Consider the following 22,715-nt stretch of genomic DNA (forward strand, 5'->3'; position numbering starts at 1 on the left):
TTCATTTTCATTAGTCTCTATTTTTTAAATTTCCCTTGTGATTTCTTTTTTGATCCATTGATTATTTAGGGTAAGGTTGTTTAATTTCTACAGATTCGTGAAATTTCCCAAATTTCCTTCTGTTACTGATTTCTGATTTCATTACATTATAGCTAGAGAACATACTCTGTATAATTTCATCCTTTCAAATTTACTAGGAATAAATTTATTTTATGACCTAATATATATCTATGCTGGAGAAAAATACATGCTGCACTTAAGAAGAATGTGTATTTTGCTGATTTGGGGTGAAGTGTTCTGCAGATGTCTAGTTAGTTTATACTCTTGTTCATGTCTTCTGTTTCTTGTTGATCTACCTAGTTTGTTCTATCCTTTATTGAAAGTGGGATATTTACATTTGCAACTATTATTATTTGTGTATTTTTCCCCTCAATTCTGTCAGTTTTTGCTTTATGTATTTTGAGGTTCCTTTGAAAGATGAACTTATGTTTATAACTGTTATACCTTCTTGATGAACTGACCCTTTTATCATTACAAAATTCCCTTGTCTCTAGTAAAAAGTTTCATCTTAAAGTCTTATTTTGTCAGATATTAGTTCAATCACTCCAGCTCCCTTTTAATTACTATTTGTATGTATATCTTTTTTCATCTTCTTATTGCCAACCTATTGGTGTATTTTAATCTAAAGTGTGTCTCTTACAGACAGCATTTATAGCTGACGCATGTTTCTTTCCCCAGTCTGCCAGTACCTTGTCTTTTAATTGAAATGCTTAACCTGTTTACACTTAACTTAATTACTGATAAGACAGGATTTATATCTTCCTTTGCTATCTGTTTACTGTAAGTCTTATGTCTTTTTTCCCCTCTATTCCTCCATTGCTGACTTCTTTTTGTTAAAATAGATATTTTCTAGAGTACCATTTAAATTCCCTTGCCATTTCTTTTACTATATTTTTTGAGTTATTTTCTTAACTAACATCTTAACTTATAACAATCCATTTTGAATTAATACCAACTTAACTTCAGTAGTATACAAAAACTTCGCTCCCATATACCTGTTCTCTCTCCCTTCCTTTGTGTTATTATTGCCATACAAATGATGTCTTTATACATTACATGCCTATCAACACAGATTTATAATTTTTGCTTTATACAGTTAGTTATCTTTTAAATCAGATAGGAAAAAATTACAAAAAGTATATTTATACTTTCTTTTGTATTTACCTATATAGTTAGCTTTACCAGTATGCTTTATTTCTTCATGTGGATTTGAGCATCCTTTCATTGCAGTCTGAAGGACTCCATCCATCTAGTATGTCATATAGAGAAGATCTGCTAATGACAAACTTAAAACTTGGTTTTTAACTCATCTGAGATTGTCTTAATTTCTCCATTTAGAAGGATATTTTTGCTGGATATAAAATACGTGGTTTGTAGTCTTTTTCTTTCAGCACTTTGAATGTGTCATACCATTGCCTTCTTGCCTCCATGATTTCTGATGAGAAAGCACCTGTTTACCTTACTGAGATTAACTTTTATGAAAAAAGCTGCTCTTCTCTTGCGACTTTCAATATTCTTTTTACATTTGGCTTCTGACAGTTTGATTATAATGTGTCTTATTGTGAATGTCGTTGTTGTGAATACCACTGTGTTTATCCTTCTGGAAATCCTTGAGTTGCTTGAACGTGTAGATTTTGGTCTTTTATCAAATTTGGAAAGAGTTTGGCTATTATACCTTCAAGAATACTTTCTACCCTTTTCTCATTTCCTTTTGGAATGCCTATGATACACATGTTAGTATGCTTGATGGTGTCCCACAGATCTCTGAGGCTCTGTTTATTTTTCTTCATTCCTTTTCTTTATTTCTGTTCCTCAGACTGGACAATCCCAACTAACCTTTCTTCAAGTTTGTTTACTCTTTCCTCAGCTAACTCAAATCTTCTGTTGAGCCCTTCTAGTTAATTTTTCATTTGAGTTGTACTTCTCAACTCCAGAATTTCTATTTGGTTCTATTTAATAATTTGTATCTCTTTATTGATGTTCTCTATTTAGTAAGACATCATTCTCATATTTTCCTTTATTTCTTAGACAGTTTTCTTTAGCTCTTTGAACATAATTAAAATAGGTGATTTAGGGTAAAGAAGATGTGGCACATATATACAATGGAATATTACTCAGCCATAAAAAGAAATGAAATTGAGTTATTTGTAGTGAGGTGGATGGATCTAGAGTCTGTCATACACAGTGAAGTCAGAAAGAGAAAAACAAATACCATATGCTAACACATATATATGGAATCTAAAAAAAAAAAAATGTTTCTGAAGAACCTATGGGCAGGACAGGAATAAAGACGCAGATCTAGAGAATGGACTTGAGGACACGGGGGGGGGAAGGGTAAGTGGGGACGAAGTAAGAAAGTGGCATGGACTTATATATACTACCAAATGTAAAATAGCTAGTGGGAAGCAGCCACATAGCACAGGGAAATCAGATTAGTGCTTTGTGACCACCTAGAGGGGTGGGATAGGGAGGGTGGGAGGGAGATGCAAGAGGGAGGAGATATGGGGATATATGTATATGTATAGCTGATTCACTTTGTTATAAAGCAGAAACTAACACACCATTGTAAAGCAATTATACTCCAATAAAGATGTTAAAAAAAAAAAAAAGGTGATTTAAAGTTTTTGCCTAGTAACTCCAGAATCTGGGCCTTCTTAGGGACAGTTTCTATTGACTACTGTTTTTCTGGTGTTCAGCCATACTTTCTGCATCCCTCATAACTTTCTGTTGAAAACAACATTTTAAATAATATAATGTGGCAACTCCGTAAATCAAGATTCTCCTCCCTCCTCAGGGTTTGTTATTATTGCTGTTTGCTGTTCTTACTGTTTATATATTTAGTACCTTTCTTAAACTAATTCTGTAAACTCCATATTCTTTGGCAAGTACAACCACTGCTTGGTTAGCTTAGTGATAATCTTTGGTTGAGGAGAGATTTCATTAAATGCCTTGCCAAGGGGTTGTCTGTGCATATTGGGGGATGCTTTCAACATTCAGTCAGGCAGTTTACAACTCTGCCTTAGCCATCACATCCTGCTTGCCCAGAGACTCAAGGTCAACCATGGTGACAGCTTAAGGCATTCTTAGGTCTTTCTTGAGCAGGCACACAGCCCTGGACATGACACAGCTATATGCACATATGTGACCTTCAAAATTTCCAGGAATATACTGGAGCTTTTCAAAGCCCCTTAGGATATCTCATTTTCCAGTTTTTCCTTTTAAGCTTTTTGAATAGCCTATTTGTTTGCCCCAACTGTTATCCACTGCCTCAGGTAGTCATAAAGGTAAACAACTTCCATCCAAATGTTTTCAACAAATGCCTCCAGAGAAAGATTTCTGCAAATGGGTGAGCTCCCAGTCAGGCCAAATACATAAAAATCCATGAATGGTGGTTCCCAGGAAATTACCAGACAGGTCAAATAATAAAGATTCTCCAGAATGATGTTTTTAGAGAGCTCTAAATCCATCCAGCCCCCTTCAGTGGCTGCTAGACTGCTGTTTTTTACTGAGATTGTGGGACCTCTTTGTTTTCGAGACTACTGTAGAGCTGGGTAGAGGGCAATGGAAATAGGGCAAGTTAAAATGCCACAAAACTCTCTGTTCTTAGTAAGATTTAGTCACTCACTTGAATGAATACTCCTTGGATTGTTGCAAGCTTTTGGTTATTTCCAGAGTTCTGAAAAAGTTGATTTTGACAATTTTTGGCAATGTTCTCATTGCTTTTATAGAGGAGGGGCTTTTTGGAGGTCCTATTTCACCATTCTTCTGAGGTCAGTCTGCTTTTTATTTCATTTATTTTCATCACTTCTTTCTTCTTTCTTTGGGCATACTTTGCTGGTCTTACTCAGACTTCCTGAGATTGATCAGCTCATTAATTTTAAGCCATTCTTCTTTTCTAGCATATACATTTAAGATTATATATTTCCCTCTAAGTACTACTATAGCTGCATCCCACAACTTTTGTTCTATAATATTTTTATAATTCAGTATAAAATACTTTCTAATTTCTGATATGCTTTCGTCTTTTACCCAGGTGTTTCTTAGAAATATATTTAATTTCCAAACATAAGGCAATGTTCTAGTCGGCTTTCTGCTTCTGATTTCTAGCTAAAATTTAACTGTACACTGTGTTCAGAAGACATAATTAATATGGTTTCAATGCTATGAAATTTGAGACTGAACTTGTGGCTTAAAATAGGGTCAACTGAAAAAATTTTGTAGTTGGAAAGTGTTAATTAGGCATTCTGTATACATCTATGAAAAAAGGTGGTAATCCTTTTGTTATAATCTTCTACATCCTTATTGATTTTACGGTTGTTCTATCAATTACTGAGAAAGGGGTGTTAAATCTCCCACTGCAGTTGGTTACTTGTTCATTGGTCTTTATATATGATTTACTGTGAGGCTATGTTAGTAGATGTGTTCAAACTGGAAATAATTATGTCTTCCTAGTTAAGTTTTATCAATATGAAGTGAGCCTTTTGAGCAACAGTAATATTTTTTGCAAGCCTTACATCTAAGTCTTGAAAACTATTTGATTGGGTTTTTAAAAATCCAGTCTGACAATGTTTAATTGGAAATTAATCCACTTACATTTAATGAGAATTACTGTTATATATGGATCAACATCTACCTCCATCCTACTTTGTACTGCTTCTCCCACTTGTTCTGTCTCTCCTACTACTTTTTTTTCTTTGAATTTATTATTAAAAAGAATTATTCCAAATGTTTTCCCTGTACTGGTTTGGAATTTTTACGCTCAAATTGTGTTCTTTTAGAAGTTACCCTTGAAAATATTACACGTATCCTTTTAACTTATCAATGTCTAACGTTAATCAATACCTTAGAAAAATACCTTTTTCTCCATCATCATTATTCCTGATTGATATGTTATTGTTGCTTTAATTCTGTACACTTTTTAAGTTTTTTAATTACTGTTTTAAGTAATCAATGTTCATTTATATTTATTCACATAAAATGACTCTCATTGTTCTTCTTTTTTTTTTTTTACATCTCTGATCTGCATTTTCCTTCTGCCTGAAATAAATTCTTTAAATTTCCTTTGGTAAGTTGGCTGGTGGCACACACTCTCAATTGTGTGTCTAAAGGTCTATTTTACAATCATTCTTACAAGATATTTTTTGCTTGGTGTAGAATGTGTGGTTGGTAGTTATTTTCTTTCAGGCTATTACAGATATCCCACTATCTTTTTTTTTTTTTTTTTTTTGCGGTACGCGGGCCTCTCACTGTTGTGGCCTCTCCCATTGCGGAGCGCAGGCTCCGGATGCGCAGCCTCAGCGGCCATGGCTCACAGGCCTAGCCACTCCACGGCATGTGGGAACTTACCGGACCGGGGCACGAACCTGTGTCCCCTGCATCGGCAGGCGGACTCTCAACCACTGCGCCACCAGGGAAGCCCCCCCACTATCTTTTAGCTTCCACTACTGCTGTTGAAAAGTCATCCATCAGACTAACTAATATGACTTTGAAGGAGTTCTGCCCTTCCATCTTGCAAAGATTTTCTATATTTGGTTTTCTGTAGTCACTATATCTTTCTATATGTGGATGTCTTTTAATATACACTTTTGGAATTAGTTAAACTTCTTTAACGTCTGATTTGATGTTCTGGAAATTTTCCAGTGACCAAACCTTCAAGTATTTTGTCTACTCTATCTTTCTCTCCTCTCCTTCTAGGACCCCAGGTAAATACATATTTGACATTTTCACTCTATCCACTATGCCCCTTTTCCTTTTTTTCTGTACCTTTCATCTTTTTTCTCTTCATACTGTATTAGGGATTTCTTTTGGTCTATCTTCCAATTCACAAATTCTATCTTCATCTATAGCTACTCTTTTCTTAAACTTGTCCATTGGGTTTCAATTTCAATTATCATGTCTCAGTTCAAAATGCTCTTTCTTTTTTTTATATTTCAAATCCCATAGGTCACATTTTATAGTTTCCTATGCCTTGCAACTGTATTCAAACTTTCCCTTATTTCTTTAAAATTGAATCGTTTTTGTAATCGTACATTCCAATCTCTAAGATTTCTAAGGCATTAAAAGTCTTTTTCTGTTTTCTGTTCTCATTCATGTTGTCTTGTTTTGTTGTGTGCCGGCTTATGTGTGACTGAATGCTGGTCACTCTACTTGAAAAACTGTTTATAGGAGTAATGTAAAGCATAAAATAAAGGTATTTTCCTTTTGAGAGGATTTGTGTTTGCTTCTCTTGGGCATCAGAGAACACTACCAGCTCTGGACCATGTTAAATCACAATCAAGGCTTAAGGTTTGCTAGACAACTCAGGCATTTTGAAAGCAGGCTGTAATTCCTCAGGATGGCTAATCCATTTCTTCAACCTGAGGGTGATGCCTTCTGGAGTCCCAGTTTATCATGAGAAGGGCATCCTGTTAGACATCCCACCATATGAACATCCTGGGCTTTGATAATTCTTGCTCTTGCCCTGAAATACTGATAAACCAAAGTTCAAATTTACTGAAATTAGCAAATGCCACCAGGGCAAAAGCAGCTTCCATTCTCATTTACTTACTAGAGTAAAAATTCAGTCATCTCCTCAACTTTTTATTTAAATGATTCAAGATACTGATAAACAATGTGACCTGTGAAGGAATTGGATTTTAGTGACTTATTAAAAAATACTGGCACTTAATCCACGCTATATAAGAGTCCTTTGAAAATGATCCAAAGACTTTTTATGCCTTACTAACTGTAGAAGTGTAATATTTTCATATTTATTATAGTATAGGCAATGCTTAATGCTCTACCACTATCTACCATTTATGGCATGAATTCATGGTTTGATATTCTTATTTATTTCTCCTATTAAGCAGTAGCATTCTTCTTATTAATTCTGATAGGTTCTTTTTCTTTTAAGTAGAAATAATCTATAATAAATGTGTAAATATCTTTTGATTTCCTGAAGTAGTCCTTAGATTTCAAATACATAGAATTTCTTAAGAAGAAATGAAACAAGTTCTTTAACTAGACTTTATACCAAGTTGCATCATCTCTGAGGTGGTCAGAATTTATTCAACATATCCCTTGCCTATTCTTTTTTCCAATGAAGTGGATTTTTTCCTTCTTTATATCTGGATATAACCAAATATAAAGTCATGAGAATTCAACTTGTCTACTGCTTAAGCTTTCTTCACACATAAAGACCTGTTTTGATGTTGTGAAACTTGGAAGCTGAAAACTTTGAAACAAGAGCAAACATGCAGTCATCGTAAAAGTATTCCTAATTTTCTCATGGCTTTTTTTTTTTCTTTTTGGCCGTGCGGCATGTGGGATCTTAGTTCCCCAACCAGGGATTGAACCTGCACCCCCTGAAATGGAAGCGTGGAGTCTTAACCACTGGACGGCCAGGAAAGTCCCAGAGTATTCCTAATTTTCTAAGTTTAAAGAAAAGATAAATTTGGGCATCATTTGCATTGCCTTTGTTAATTTCTTTTGTCTCTATTCTTTCGTTTGTTATTTGGGAATTACATGTTTAATTAGAGAAACACTGAGATCAAATATATGTGCTATAGGCATGTCCTTAAGTATATGATTAAAAAAGAGCTATAAACTAGTTCACTGAATGTAAGTAGACAGCCATATTTTAGATTAATGAAGAAAAACCACTAAGTTGTATCCTATTATAAATATTGTCATCAAAGTAATTGTATCAATTTTAATGGAATTTTGGCATTGTTTTAGGAAAAAAAGTTGTTAATTTGGGGGTTCAAGAACACATAAAGGGGCTTCCCTGGTGGCGCAGTGGTTGAGAGTCCGCCTGCCGATGCAGGGGACAAGGGTTCATGCCCCGGTCCGGGAAGATCCCACATGCCATGGAGAGGCTGGGCCCGTGAGCCATGGCCGCTGAGCCTGCGCGTCTGGAGCCTGTGCTCCGCAACGGGAGAGGCCACAACAGTGAGAGGTCCGCGTACCGCAAAAAAAAAAAAAAAAAAAGAAAAAGAAAAAGAGAAGAAGAACACATAAAATATTTATTTCATTGAAAATAATGGTATATGCTTTCAACTTACAGGAATTTACCTAAAAGTTTTCTCAGGGTCAAATTAATCTCTTAAGGGATGAGACAATTTAAGAAAACTGGACCTTTGTCATGTTTTGAGATTTTTTTTTTGCCATTTCTGTTTTGATTTTATGGCATTTTTTTCTATTAAAGAAAAACTGTGTTAATTCATTCAAGAAATATCAAGTATCTGCCAAATTCTTGATGCTGGAGATATATCAACAAAAAATAGTCCAAAATTTCTGCCCTCAGGGCTTACATTATACTGGTCAAACTTGAGATTTCTTTTTTTTATATTTCAATCTTATATTTATCTAGATTTTGGTATAAAGTGACTCCTTTTTTTCCAGCGTAGGCTTTGGTTTACAACCTTGTGATAGCAAAGCTCTACTAATGCCCTGACATAAACTTTCTAGAAGACAATTTTGCAGTGAGTATCAAAAGTTCTTCTAAAAAAAGCTTTAAAAATATTCATGAAAATAGAAATTTCACTCCTTAGAACTTAACTAAAAGAAATAATTAAGGATGTACACAAAGATTAGGATATTCATCATAGCATTACAATACTAGAAAACTGGAAACAATTCAACTGTCCAATAATATGTGACTGGCTGAACAGATTATGGTACTTCTATATAATATGAATCATAAACAATCACTTAAAATCATGCTTTATAAATTATAAAATTATATGTAAAAGTGATATACCTTGTTTAAAAATATGAAAAGATATGAACAAGCTGATCCCATATATGAGTATAGATAGCTATATTCCAAAATATCAATCACGGTTAACTCTAGATTATGAAATTGGGAGCAATCTTATCTCTTTTTGCTTCTCTGTTTTTCCATATTTTCTACTAAATTAGAAAATAACAATTGCAATAATGAGTCAATAGAGACTATGTTATGTACAAAACTCAAAAGGTGTTTAAAGGGCTTCAGTTTAATCTTTAAAACAAAGACTAAGGATTACAAAACAAGAGCCAAGGCGTATTTATAATTTGCTCTTTTCTCCAAATAAAGTATTGTGACAATTCTACAGAATTAGAACACTGCTAGAAAAGAAATACCATAGAATAATGCCCAATATTTCCAATTGTAAGGTGGCATTAGATAATCAAAATAAAAATACATTTTGAGTTAATTACCTATCCAGGGCTTCTTTGAAGTACTTCCTCTGGACATCAAACTGAAAGACTGTACGTTCACAATCCGTTGAAGCATTATCACTACCCCCATGTTTCTTCAGGAAGGCGTCAAACCCATTCTCATCTGGATATTTCAAACTACCCATGAATACCACTAAGTGGAAAGAACACAAAGTCACAGAACACAAAGATACAGACAATGTTTTTATTAACAAGGATGAAATTTCTCATATGCAGAAAAAAAAAAAGAAGAAAATATGTCATGAACAATGGTTACGTCTGGATAATACTTTCTTCATTACACTTCTGTTTTTGTAATTTTCTATAACGTTCATATATTACTTTTATTCTCAAAGCCTAAACATTTTATTTTTAATGAAAGAAATACATAATTTATTTGTGAAAAGGTTAAAATGTAAACACAGACATATAAACAGATTAATTTCTACTGTAAAATCTCATGAGAAGTTTACCCTCAACTATTGAATAGCTTAGAAAACCAGAACACAAAAAAATGAGTAATTTAAGTATCATAACTGTATAGCATTCACAAAGGTTTTACTTGGGTACATTCATAATTAAACTGAAGATTTTCTGTTTTATTTTGATATTAATCATGCCTTTTTATTTTATTTCTGATGCTTTGACATCTTGAGGCCTTGCCAGCCCTGGAAGAGACTGCCCCTCCCAAGGCTACAGACTAAATTCCTAGAGGTTAGCAATTTTCTCCTGATTTGTTGGGCTTCCTGTACCTGAATAATAAAACCTACATTTTAAAATAGTTTTCTAAGTGGTTTCACTCTAATCTTCAAAATAAGTGCACTCAAGGAGATTAAAATTAAGTCTTCCCCTATGATATCCACTAACATTTTTTCTTAGTTTTTCTCTATCAAACAAATTATAATTCTACCAAACCAGTTACTTATCTTTGAAATCATTTCATTCAAATTTAGAGGGAAAAACACACCCGGGAATGATATTTTACAAAGATCTTACTGTGCTCCAAAAAGTGTGCCAGCCCTGGCAGGTCATCTGGATCAGCAAAACTCCCAACTCCAACACAAAGAGCCGCTGCAGACTGGAGTAAGTAGAACACATACAAATAAACAGTGAGTCAATCCTAAAGGAATAATATTATCATCTCATTTTAAAGATTCACTTGGAGATGGACTTTTTCCAATAGAAAGTAACAAAATTCTTTCCCTGAGAATCAGGAGGAGCAGCAAAGTGAAACTCACCAGAACTGTGTCAGTTTCACCCTGCTGCTCCTCCTCTTGCCATCCTGCCAAATGCTGAAGAGGTGCAGACCTAAGGAAAAAAGCAGAAACAGACAGAAAAAAGCGAAGGGGGACTGGCCAGCCCACCCAAGTATTGTGCCAGCATTTCAAAGTTCTGGACCAAGTTTGTTTCCTGATTTATCAGATTTCAGAAATCTGCAGAAGTAATATACCTGAGTAGATTCTGTCTAAAGATCTCTAAGCAATTAAAGGCTCTCTGTGTTCAGTAACTCAGTTACTAGATGGAAACTTCTCAATATGTTACTCAGAAAATCTTGTTTTTATTAAAACAGGGCATAAAATAACAAGTCAGGAAAACATCTAACAAAGAAAATAAATAAATGGTTAAGAAAGAAAATCTTTAACTATTAAAAAACTACAGAACTAAACTTTAAAGAGGCTTTTTAGTTCTTCACTTCTTATTGAAGATATATAAAATACTTATTGGTTGATATTCTCCCAATACCTTGGGAAAATCAGTTTCCAACAAAATAGATGGTCAGGAGGCATACCAAATTCTGCATTTAAAATGATCAGGGCATACCATTATATCATTATAAGTTAAAAGATACAAAAGGGGAGAGAAAAATAGTCAATTTGAATCCTTGAGGATAGAAAGTTGAATTATTAACTTTCCCAAATTTTACAAATGTCAATTTTAAAGGGCTAACAGATTCGATGACACAAGACTGTTTTGATAAATGGTTATCCTCTTAGAGGGCTTTTAAAAAATAGCATACACCTGGTATAAAGTCTAACCATGTGTCAGAGGAGAAAAAAAAAAAAAAGTACGTTTTTGGAAGAACCAAATAGTCTCACTTGATACCATAAATCCCATACTTAAGCCTTAGGCACATAAACTCAGTTACAACATGAGGGAATATCCACTTCTTTAAGGCACAGTCTAACCTGTTCTGTGATGTTTAATAGATGCCTAACCTGCTTTCAGCTCCAACTACCCCATAAAGTTTTCTTGTCTCGACCAGCAGGGTTGAAGACATTTTTGTATAAGTTGACTTAAACCACAGTCTATCAGTCAGCTTTGACAACAGCAAAAACAGGCTCTGCAATTGCTAGAAAAGAAATTCATACTTGAGAATTATCTACCCAAGAAATTCATACTTGAAAAATTCATACTTGAGAATTGACTTAAGAAAGGCCTAAACAAATCATAATTCAGCATATATCATATTTAAATTCCAATCTTGTTAATTTATCAAAGCTTTCAGATTAAGAACAATTTCCTTTTGAGAGAAGAAAATAGAGGGGATAAAAATGATAACTCAAAAGAGTAGTTAACTTGCTAATTAGGTAAAAGTTCTCCAAAAACCTCAAAATTTTTTCTTCCCACTACCCTTATAAATTCACATATTTATCTTGAACACATTTCACATTTTTCAAACAAAAAAATCATAAAACCGCTGCAAACCCTATACTACTCTTAAGCCACCTCTTACCTAGACTATCTACGTTATTTCCCTTTTGTAGGCATTTATTCATTCAATGAATATAAATCATTTTCCCAGATCATGGGATCAAAGGAAAGCCTTTCACTCGTGTACCCACTGCATCTGAATCTAAACAATTCGATCTCTTCTTCAAATTGCATTAGGTTCCTCCATTCCTTTCTAATATCCAGAGAATTAGCTATCAATATCTTATGAGGGAATATATCATACCAAGTTCTCAGAAAAGAAAGGCAGCATCTAAGCCATTTTTTAAATGATCTCTAGAATGTGACCTTACTGCTTCTAGACGAGGTAACATTTGGAGTTTGATGCACTTAAGCAAGATAAAAAGGGGTACCCAAAATACTGGATGCACATATTCATTTGTCAAAGAGGTTCACAATTTCTGTATAAATCTAAGATATTTTATTATATCTTGACAATAAAATTGGCTGTCAAAACAATTCTTAATTTAATCCTAGAGTTTTGCTCATCAGTTGATAGAAGGTATACAGAAGTCCAAAACACAGGAAAAGCTACAAATAGACAGACATATAGAAAGAAACTTACAGACAAGGAATATTCAGTTATGAAGTTATAACACAGTAAGTTTTGGAGCTAAAATGGACTTTAAAATTTATGTAACCTAATTCTCTTGTTTTAGAAATGAGAAAAAAATGAGAAAATGAAAAGGCCTAAGATCATTCAGAAAGATAGTGACAGACTCAGAATTAGAATTCAGGTTTCCTGACTGTCAATGTTCTTTCCATTTCTGACTTTTATCATTTCTTCCCTTCTATTATTCCTCTATTTGGAATTACTAGATCTATTTTAAATTAAAAGTGAATTTATTAATTCCCAATTTACTTACAAAGACTTTAGTATAAACTATCAAGTAGCATATATATATATTTTTTTTTCCCCCAGTGTTTTGGTTTTCATCCCTAAAGCTTTCCAAGCTAAAACCACTTGACCTATCTTGCTCTCCCAAAACAGGCATCACTCACAATCTGAATAGCAAGGGCAAATAGCTTCTTTAAACATGACTCAATCCCTCCAACACCTCAGTGAAAGAATTGCCACAATCTTCTTTAAAAAAAAAATTTTTTTTTCCAGGAAGAGTTATCTATCAAAGAATTTATTTAGGCCATATCTGCTACTTAAATCTCACATCTTCACACTTTGAGAGCTGACTTTATAGTATTATACATATGACCTTTAGATTTTAGTGTTAATAATCTGAACTTTAATTCATTCTTTGAGGACTGTACCATGTTGAATGCATTATCAATATTCAAGATACTAGCTTTAACAAACATTTGCTGATCAATTCCACTATAATAGCTCCAGAATATTATCCTCCAATATAGGTATTTCCTACTGCAAAATGGAAACATTCTTAAAAAAATATCCAGAGAGGAAAATTATCTCTATCAAGCCCTACTTATCTATTCACCTATTGTCATTATATGTTTCACTAACTAAGCTCAACTCCCCATTTCTATTTCATTTCTTCCAATTTACTTATTATTTATTCAGACCTCTGGTGCTTCCTCATAAAAAGAGATAAATCAGATTCAATTACCAAGACAGAAATTACCCATATGAGGACTCTTAGAACCCTAGGCCCAGGTGAGGACTCTACACTAGCCTTGTTCTTTTATTATGCTTTTTCCAGTCTCTCCAAGGATGATACTCTCTCTTATTCCTCTATCCCAGGCTAAGAATTATGCGGATCCTCACCTCCAGACATTTGTTTTTAAAACATATAACGCAGTCAAATACTACCAGTGATTACCTCTGAGAGTTATGGTTATGGGCAACTTTTATATTTTTGTTTTTCTTTATTTTCCATTAGCTTCTATAATAAGCATTTGTCACTTTTAAAATTAGAGCAAAACATTTTTTTAAATGTAATCTTTATACAGAATAAATATACCTTTACTAAGATCAAAAGATATATATTTCCTTTTGGCCATTAAGAGATAAACATAACTTTGGAACTTATCCCAAAGAATTCCCAAATTAGAAAAAGATATAACAGACATGATTCACACCTGTTTTTCGGTGGTTTTCTTTCTAGCTTCTGCCCTCTCTTCTAATTCTTCCAATTCATTATCCTCAGTATCAAGATCATCATCATCATGTTCATCATCATCATCAAACTCATCTTCATCATCAAAACCCTCTTCATCATCATCTTCTATTTCCGCTCCAGAATCTTCATCATCATCGTCGTCGTCGTCATCATCTTCTTCTTCTTCTTCCTCCTCTTCTTCTTCCTCTTCATCATCTGTTGCATCACCCATTTTACCTTCCACATTACTTAGGTCTGAAATCAAAAGTGCCTGCAAGCCATTTCGTAATTTGATGTATCTAAAAAAAAAAAAAGAAAAAAAAAAATCACTAAACATTTGAGTCAGCCATTCATTATAGTACACCAATGCAAGTGATCAGCTTACCAGAATTATTTTAAAAATCCAAGTACACACACACACACACACACACACTATTTTTAAACTAATGAAAACTGGTTGATTGTGAGGAGAACCTCAAAAGCTTATCAGTTTCCAAGTATCTACAGGGAAAGGATAAGAGAGATGCTTCCCTGTTTGTATTTTCTAAATACAGGGAATCTACCCTGTTTGTATTTTTAATTTTGAACTATGAAAATATATTTACCTATTCAAAAACTAAATTTTAGAAGTTAAACATAGACAACAAACCCACCACCCAGCCTCCCTTACTATTTTTTTTAGCTTATAAGTATTTAATAAACATTCTACCATACCAGAAGACCTACCCTAAAAGAGACATATCACTCAATATACAGAGCAGTCATATCAGCTTAAATATTGAATCAAAATCTCATTATATTTAAACTCTGTTGATTCCTTTTGGTACAATGTGTTTGATATTTTATACCAGTCTCCAAAGATGCTTTTATGAACTAAGAAAATGGCTACATCTCTAAGAAAAGTAAATCCCACAGACTAGTAGCACCGCTGTAAGCATGACTATCCTAATTAGTAAAACTGTTGTGCCAGTTTGATGACTGAGTACCTATGACAAACTTCTCGCATTTATACTCATTGTTCAGTGTGTTAGTCAATAAACATTTACTTAGCAGCCTGAAGTGTATAAGATACATTAAGGGTAAAGAGAATAAAATCACATTATTCATCCTCAGGCACTCACTAGTACAATACAATAAAGCCAGTACAATACAGAATGACAGAGGTAAACACAGGTTGTTAGAAAGAAGGAAGCAGTCAGGGAAGGCTTCTGAGATAAGGTACACTTAACCTGAGCATTGAAGATGGGGAAAAAAAAAAGTTTTCTAGCAGAAACTATAAAAAATAACATGCAACAAGAAAAGGAGCCTATGAGTCAAGATGGAAGACAAAAAACATGGATTTATCTCCTTCCCATATCAAAATTCACATTTAAAAAACAGCGGGCTTCCCTGGTGGCGCAGTGGTTGAGAGTCCGCCTGCTGCGCCCCCGTCCGGGAAGATCCCACATGCCGCGGAGTGGCTAGGCCCGTGAGCCATGGCCGCTGAGCCTGCGCGTCCGGAGCCTATGCTCCGCAACGGGAGAGGCCACAGAAGTGAGAGGCCCAAGTACCGCAAAAAAAAAAAAAAAAGTTATGGTTATTTTTTGTTTTGGCTTTGTTTGAGAACAAAATCACAACAGACTTTGAAAATGTTAGCATAGGAAACCATAAACAAGACGAAAAGACAACCTACAGCATGGAAGAAAATAGCTGCAAATGATACAACCAACAAGGGGTTAATTTCCAAAATGTACAAACAGCTCATATAACTCAATATCAAAAAAACAAACAACTCAATCAAAAAATGGTCAGAAGACCTAAATAGACATTTCTCCAAAGAAAACGTACAGGTGGCCAACAGATACATGAAAAGATGCTCAATATCACTAATTATTAGAGAAATACAAATCAAAACTACAATGAGGTACCATCTCACACCAGTCAGAATGGCCATCATCAAAAAGTCTACAAATAATAAATGCTAGAGAGGGTGTGGAGAAAAAGGAACCCTCCTACACTGTTGGTGGGAATGTAAATTGGTGCAGCCACTATGGAAAATAGTATGAAGGTTCCTTAAAAAAACTAAAAACAGAGTTACCATATGATCCAGCAATCCTACTCCTGGGCATATATCCAGAAAAAATGAAAACTCTCATTTGAAAAGATACATGCACACCAATGTTCACAGCAGTGCTATTTATAATAGCCAAGACATGGAAGCAACCTAAGTGTCCATCAACAGATGAATGGATAAAGAAGATGTTACACACACATGCACACATACACACACACACACAGTGAAATATTACTTAGCCATAAAAAAAGAATGAAATACTGCCATCTGCAGCAACATGGATGGACCCAGAGATTACCATACTGAGTGAAGTAAGTCAGGGAGAGAAAGACAAATATTATATCACTTATATGTGGAATCTAATACAAATGAATTTATTTACAAAACAGAAACAGACTCACAGACGTAAAAAACAAACTTATGGTTACCAAAGAGGAAAGGGAGGGCGGGGAGAAATAAGTTAGTAGTATGGGATTAAAAGATACACACCACTATATATAAAATAGATAAACAACAAGGATTTATGTATAGCAAAGGGAACTATATTCAATATCTTATAGTAATGAAAAAGAATCTGAAAATATATTATATTTATACATGTATAACTGAATCACTTTGCTGTATACCTGAAACTTACACATTAATGTAAATCAACTATACTTCAATAAAAGAAAGAAAAGGATGCCATTACGCAGACCAGAAGTTTTTAGAAATTATTAGAAAACATGTGAATTTAATCAGATTAATGGAGAAAATAGAAAAGAGAACATGACAAGGTATTAGTTCTTCCCAAGAAAGTCTGAAAAAAAGCCTACACTACCCACTCCCACCCCACACACATACCTCAAGTCTATCCTTAGCAGCCTGAAGAAAGCAGATCAGGTGTATTATGGGCTAACTTGTGTTCCTCCAAAAGTCTTATGTAAAAAGTCTTAACCTCAGAATGTGACTGTATTTAGAAATAAGGTCTTTAAAGATGTGATTAAGTTAAAATGAGGCCATTAGGGTGGGCCCTAGTCTAATCTGACTGGTGTCCTGATTAAGAGGAGGAAATCTGGACACACAGATACTGGACATGCCCACACACAGATCAAAGAGCAGATGGGGAGACAGCAAGAAGACCGTCAACTGCAAGCCAAAGGGAGAGGCCTCAGAAGAAACCAAACCTACTGACAGCTTTATCTTGGACTTCTAACCTCCAGAATTGTAAGAAAATTAATTTCTGTAGTTTAAGTCACTTTGGTATTCTGTTATGGCAGCCCTAACAAACTAATACAAGGCCATTTCTCTTTTCAAAATCCATCAATGGCTTCCCATCATACTTGGAATAAAATCCAAAATCCTTACCAGGGCCTAGAAAGCTCCACATAATCTGGCGCCCCACCACTTCTCCAAACTTCTTTCCTACTCTTCCCTCATTCTCTTTGCTCTGACCAAAACGTTATTGTTCTTTCTTGAACATCTGCTCCATCTCTTTCAAGTCTTTGCTAAAATGTCCCCTTTTCAAACACGCTTTCTCTGACGCACTATCTAATATTGCACCCCAGTCCATCCCTATCCTCTTTTATCCTGTTTTAACTTTTTTCACACTATTTATCATCACTTGTTTTTGTTTTTTAGTTTTTTGGGGTTTTTAAAAACTTTTCTGTCTGCACCTTTAGAAAGTTAGCTCTGAGGGCAGGACTTTTCTTTTTCTTCATAGCTATATTCCCAGCACCTAAGACATTGCCTGGCACTTAGGAAACATTTAAGAAATATTTGTTGAATGAACAAAAGAATGTTAATGCCTAAAGGGGACCTGATACGTGATAGATACTTAATATCTGCTAAATGAAACAAAATATCAAGTAGTTTTATAAAATAAATAAAATTATGTGTACACATATACACACTAAATATACATAAAGGTATAGCAAAAGAACTAAAAGGATACAAACCAAATGTAACAATAATATATACATCTGGAGAGAGGAATAAAAGTAGAGCAAGATACGAGAACTTTCATGCTTTACTCTATAATTTCTACATATTTTTCAATCTTTTGTAATAAAAATACAATCACTTATTTGTATAATAAAAATAATTTAATGAAAATCCAAAACCCACTCCATAACAAATTAAGAACACACACACACACACACCCCTTAGCTTTACAGAGAGTTAACTTCTACAAAATCATCAAATCCATTTAAAGATAATTATGGACAAAATGCTCTTCATCATCACTTCTATTCAGCACTGTATTAGAAGTCCTAGCAAATGAAAATAGATCCACAATATAAATAAACAAAATAGATTTATACAGCAAAGATACTGAAAGCTAAAACAATTCATTGCAAAAATATACGATTACCAAGAGAATGCAAGAGAATTTAAAATATATATATATTAGTATAGTATGAAGAGTTCAGCAAAGCATCCAAATCAAGAACCATGAACGAAAATCATGAATTTCCTATATACCAAAAGTAACCAATTAAAATGAGATTTAAATAAAAGATCCTATTCACAAAAGCAAAAGAAACTATAAATATATATCTAATAATAACACCTCATATTTTAAGTGTATTAACTTATATGTCTTAACCCATTTAATCTTCATAATAACCCTAATGAGTTATTATTCCCATTTTATGGATGAGGAAACTAAAGCGCGCGCACACACACACACACACACACACACAAAATAAAGGATTTTTATTTGCCCAAGCTTAGCAGGGATTGAACCCAAGTAGCATGGCACCAGAAGCCATTCTGTTCCTCATCCAACATGAGGAAAACTAGAAAATTTTACAGGAGAAAATAACAGACGTAACTAGTCATACCATGTCATTGCAATGGGAACTTCAATATTACAAAGATATAAATTCTTCCCCCAAATTAATCTATAAATTCAAGGCAATTCCAATTTTAAAATCCCAGTAAGTGTGTGTGTGTGTGTGTGTGTGTGTGTGTGTGTGTGTGTGTGTAACTTGGCATACTGATTCTAAAATTCATATGGACCAAAAAAAAACCCAAAAATGCCAAGAACATTTTGAAAAGGGAAAACATGAGAGGGAACTGCCTTACCAATTATAAAAATAAATATTTTAAAGCAATTAAAATTAAAGAGTATACTGGAACAGGAACACCTACAGATCAATTTAAGAAAACAGGTTCTAGAAACAGAAAAATGTTTATAATATTGTTGCAATACTTTATTATAATTCAATAAATGATGTTGAAACAATAGATAATTCATTTAGGGAGATAAAATAGCCATCTCTATCTTACACCTAACACATATAAATTCACATAGCTTACAGAGCTAAAAGAAAAAAAAGTCTTAAAAGTATTTATGAGAAAATATTGCTATAATATTGGCATGAAGAAAATTTATGCTAAACAAGATACAAAATCCAGAAGCTATAAAGGGTGGGGGGGGGGAGGAAAGATTTCACTATATTCTAATTTAAAACTTTTCTAAAACAAAACATCATAAATTAAATCAAAGAGAAAAGTACATATTGAGAGAAAAGAATAACAATATACATGAGTCCCTTCAAATCAATAAGAGCAAAAACCAAAAACTAATAAAAATAGGTTTAAAAATATATACAAACATTTCAAGAAGAAATACAAGATGTCTAATAAATGAAATGATGCTGAACCTTAGCAGAAATCAAAGATAATCAACTGAAAACAACAAAATATTTTTCATCCAGCAAATTAGCTAAATTTGTATTGCTATCCAATACTGACAAGGGGACAGGGTATTCTCACACACTTGCTTATGAATCTCAGTGGGTACAGTATTTTTGTAGGAGAATATGGCCATACCTATTTTCTTAAAAATGTAAACTCTGCATACGTTTCAACCCAGTGATTTCATTTCTATATATCTTATAGAAATGTTCACACACATGCACAAAGATATGTCAACAATGTTCACTGCAGCAACATTAGTGGTAGAGAAAAATTGGAAATCATCCAAATGTCCATATATAGAAAAATATGCAAATACATTATCTCATAGCCATACCACAGTATACTATATAGCCTTCAAGACCTCATTTCCATATACAGAGAGAAAACCATTAGCGACTCAGGTTCTATCTTAAATTGCTATTTTTAGACCTAGACTATGCTAAATCATTATAGGTCAAAAAAGGGTACTTGGGGGGCTAACTTTGTAATTATATAACTCGTCATTACCTCCCCCCAAACCATGTAGTCTCAATTATTTGTGTGTGTGTGTGTGTGTGTGTGTGTGTGTGTGTAAATTTTTGGAGGGGTAGGGCTCTTCTAAGATGTCTAAGAAAACCTCTCTCCCTCTAGCTTATTCAACTTGTCTACCTTTATTTGGTTTCATCCTCACACTGCTCCTGTACTGACTATAAAGACTGAAGTAGGGAATTCCCTGGCAGTTCAGTGGTTAAGACTCGGTGCTTTCACTGCCAGGCCCAAGTTGGGGAACTAAGATCCCACAGACTGCAATGGCATGGACAAAAAAAAAAAAAAAAAAAAAAGACTGAAGTATATTTTTCAAACCAAGCCCAAGAATCAAGAATGTGGCATTATTTTCTTTATAATAAAGTATCCACCCACTCATTTTTATTTGTTCCTTAATTAAATGAACCAACCTTTTGTGAAGCCACTTCCAGTCACTAAAATTACCACAGTTAAGAGCTCATGTATTTAAATCCAAAAATACTTGAGACCATATAGTGGGGGGCAGGGGACGGGTAGTGACAAGTTACATAATTACAAAGTACCGTCTTTTAACCTAAAAAGATTTAGTACTCTCTTTCTAGACCTGGAATTAACAATTTAAGGCTAGAGCCTTAGTCATTAACTACTGTATAGTACATTTGAAACTTTAGACATCTTTGCAGTTTAAAGCTGCAGACCTGGTTTAAGAAGTCCATAAAAGCATTCATTGTTATGCTCACCAAACCATTAAAAATTAAATCCCTGTTCAGTTTTGCCTATAATTCTAGGCCAGTTGCAAATCTCAAGTTAAAACAGTCCACATAGTAAAGCTGATATGGCCTGCCTGAGTCAGCTAAAGCCTTCTCACCCAAGCTGCATTAGTTTAAAGCTAACCATACAACTTGTTTAAAAAAAGAAGAAAAAGATGGGGACTTTCCTGGTGGTACAGTGGTTAAGAATCCACCTGCCAATGCAGGGGACATGGGTTCAATCCCTGGTCCGGGAAGATCCCACGTGTCCCAGAGCAACTAAGCCCGTGCGCCACAACTACTGAGCCTGCGCTCTAGAGGCCACGAGCCACAAGTACTGAAGCCCGTGCGCCTAGAGCCCATGCTCCACAATAAGAGAAGCCACCGCAGTGAGAAGCCCGCGCACCACAAGGAAGAGTAGCCCCTGCTTGCCGCAACTAGAGAAAGCCTGCGCACAGCAGCCAAAGGTAAAATTTTTAAAAAGGAGAAGAAAAAGAAACAAAAACTTACTGCATGGTACAATATAGTTCTTGCAAATAACCAAGATCAAAAAAATCCACATGCTTCTCTGCTTGTTAAAACATAACAGCAAGCTACCCCATTTAAGACTCACCAGAAGGCCTTTTTGTTCCCTAATGGCAGTCCTTCCCTATTTCTCAAGGTTCCTCATCTATGGATCAGTTGTTAGGTTATTAGGTGTAATTGATCATTTTAATAATGGCCCCCACAGTGACCTGGTCAATCTTCCCAAGGGTTGGAGTCTATTTCTCCCCACCCCTTGAATCTGGGCTAGCTTTGTAAACTTTGCCCTATAATTTGTCGTGAAGTCCTAGAGCCTAGGCCTCAAGATGCCCTGCAGCTTCTGCCTTCACTCTCTGGGGACTCAGCTGCCATGTCAAGAAGTTTAAGCTAAACTATGAATGAGGATATATTATGTGCAGAGAGAAGGCCTACCTTCTAGCTGTCCCCACCAAGGCCTTAGACATGTGATTGAAGCCATCTTAGACCCTCTAGCTCCAACCAACCCACAAAATGAATATAGCCACAAAAATGAGCCCAGGTAAGAAGAAAAAAAAAATTGCCTGGTCATCCCATAGAATTGTAAAAAAATAATAAATCATTGTTGCTTTGCGCTGCTTAAATTTTGAGGTGGACTATTACACAGCAACGCTAATACATTAGGAGGACTCAAATGATTGAACAAGTCCACTTCCTGGTATATACCCAAATGAGTTTAAAGCAGGGACTAGAAGAGTATTTGTAAGCCAGTGTTCACAGCAGCATTATTCACAATAGCTAAAAGGAGGAAACACCTCAAAAGTCTATCAACAGATGAATAAACAAAATGTGATATATACATACAGGGGAATATTATTCAGTCTTAAAAAAGACGGAAATTCTAACATATGCCACAACATGGATGAATTTTGAAGATATTATGCTAAATGAAATAAAGCAGATACATAAGGACAAACATGGTATAATTCAACTTACATGAGGTACCTAGAATAGTCAAATTCACAAATAGATAGTAGAATGGCAGCTGCCAGGGACTGGGAGGAGGAGGAAATGGGGAGTTATTATTTCATGGGTGCAGAGTTTCATTTTAAGATGAAAAAGTTCTAGAGATGGATGATAGTGATGGTTGCACAGCAATGTGAATATACTTAATGCCAC

At 34.5% G+C, this 22,715-nt stretch overlaps 1 protein-coding gene across 5 annotated transcripts in view; it reads right to left on the reverse strand.

Annotated features, from left to right (window-relative positions):
• NRDC (nardilysin convertase) overlaps positions 1 to 22,715 on the reverse strand; it is a 91,348-nt gene that overhangs the window by 54,516 nt on the left and 14,117 nt on the right. For 2 of the 5 annotated variants that reach the window (XM_079901687.1, XM_079901684.1), the window contains exons 2-6: positions 14,026 to 14,344; positions 11,460 to 11,593; positions 10,482 to 10,551; positions 10,240 to 10,321; positions 9,244 to 9,397 (exon numbers count right to left, since the gene is read on the reverse strand). In XM_079901687.1, the coding sequence (XP_079757813.1) occupies positions 9,244 to 9,397; positions 10,240 to 10,321; positions 10,482 to 10,551; positions 11,460 to 11,593; positions 14,026 to 14,344 (759 nt within the window). Of the gene's footprint in view, positions 1 to 9,243; positions 9,398 to 10,239; positions 10,322 to 10,481; positions 10,552 to 11,459; positions 11,594 to 14,025; positions 14,345 to 15,274; positions 15,816 to 22,715 lie in introns of those variants that run through there. The other 3 variants (XM_079901688.1, XM_079901685.1, XM_079901686.1) reach the window with 3 other exon arrangements.

This window comes from Stenella coeruleoalba (genome assembly GCF_951394435.1).
Source record: "Stenella coeruleoalba genome assembly, chromosome: 1".
Classification (NCBI taxonomy): Eukaryota; Metazoa; Chordata; class Mammalia; order Artiodactyla; family Delphinidae; genus Stenella; species Stenella coeruleoalba.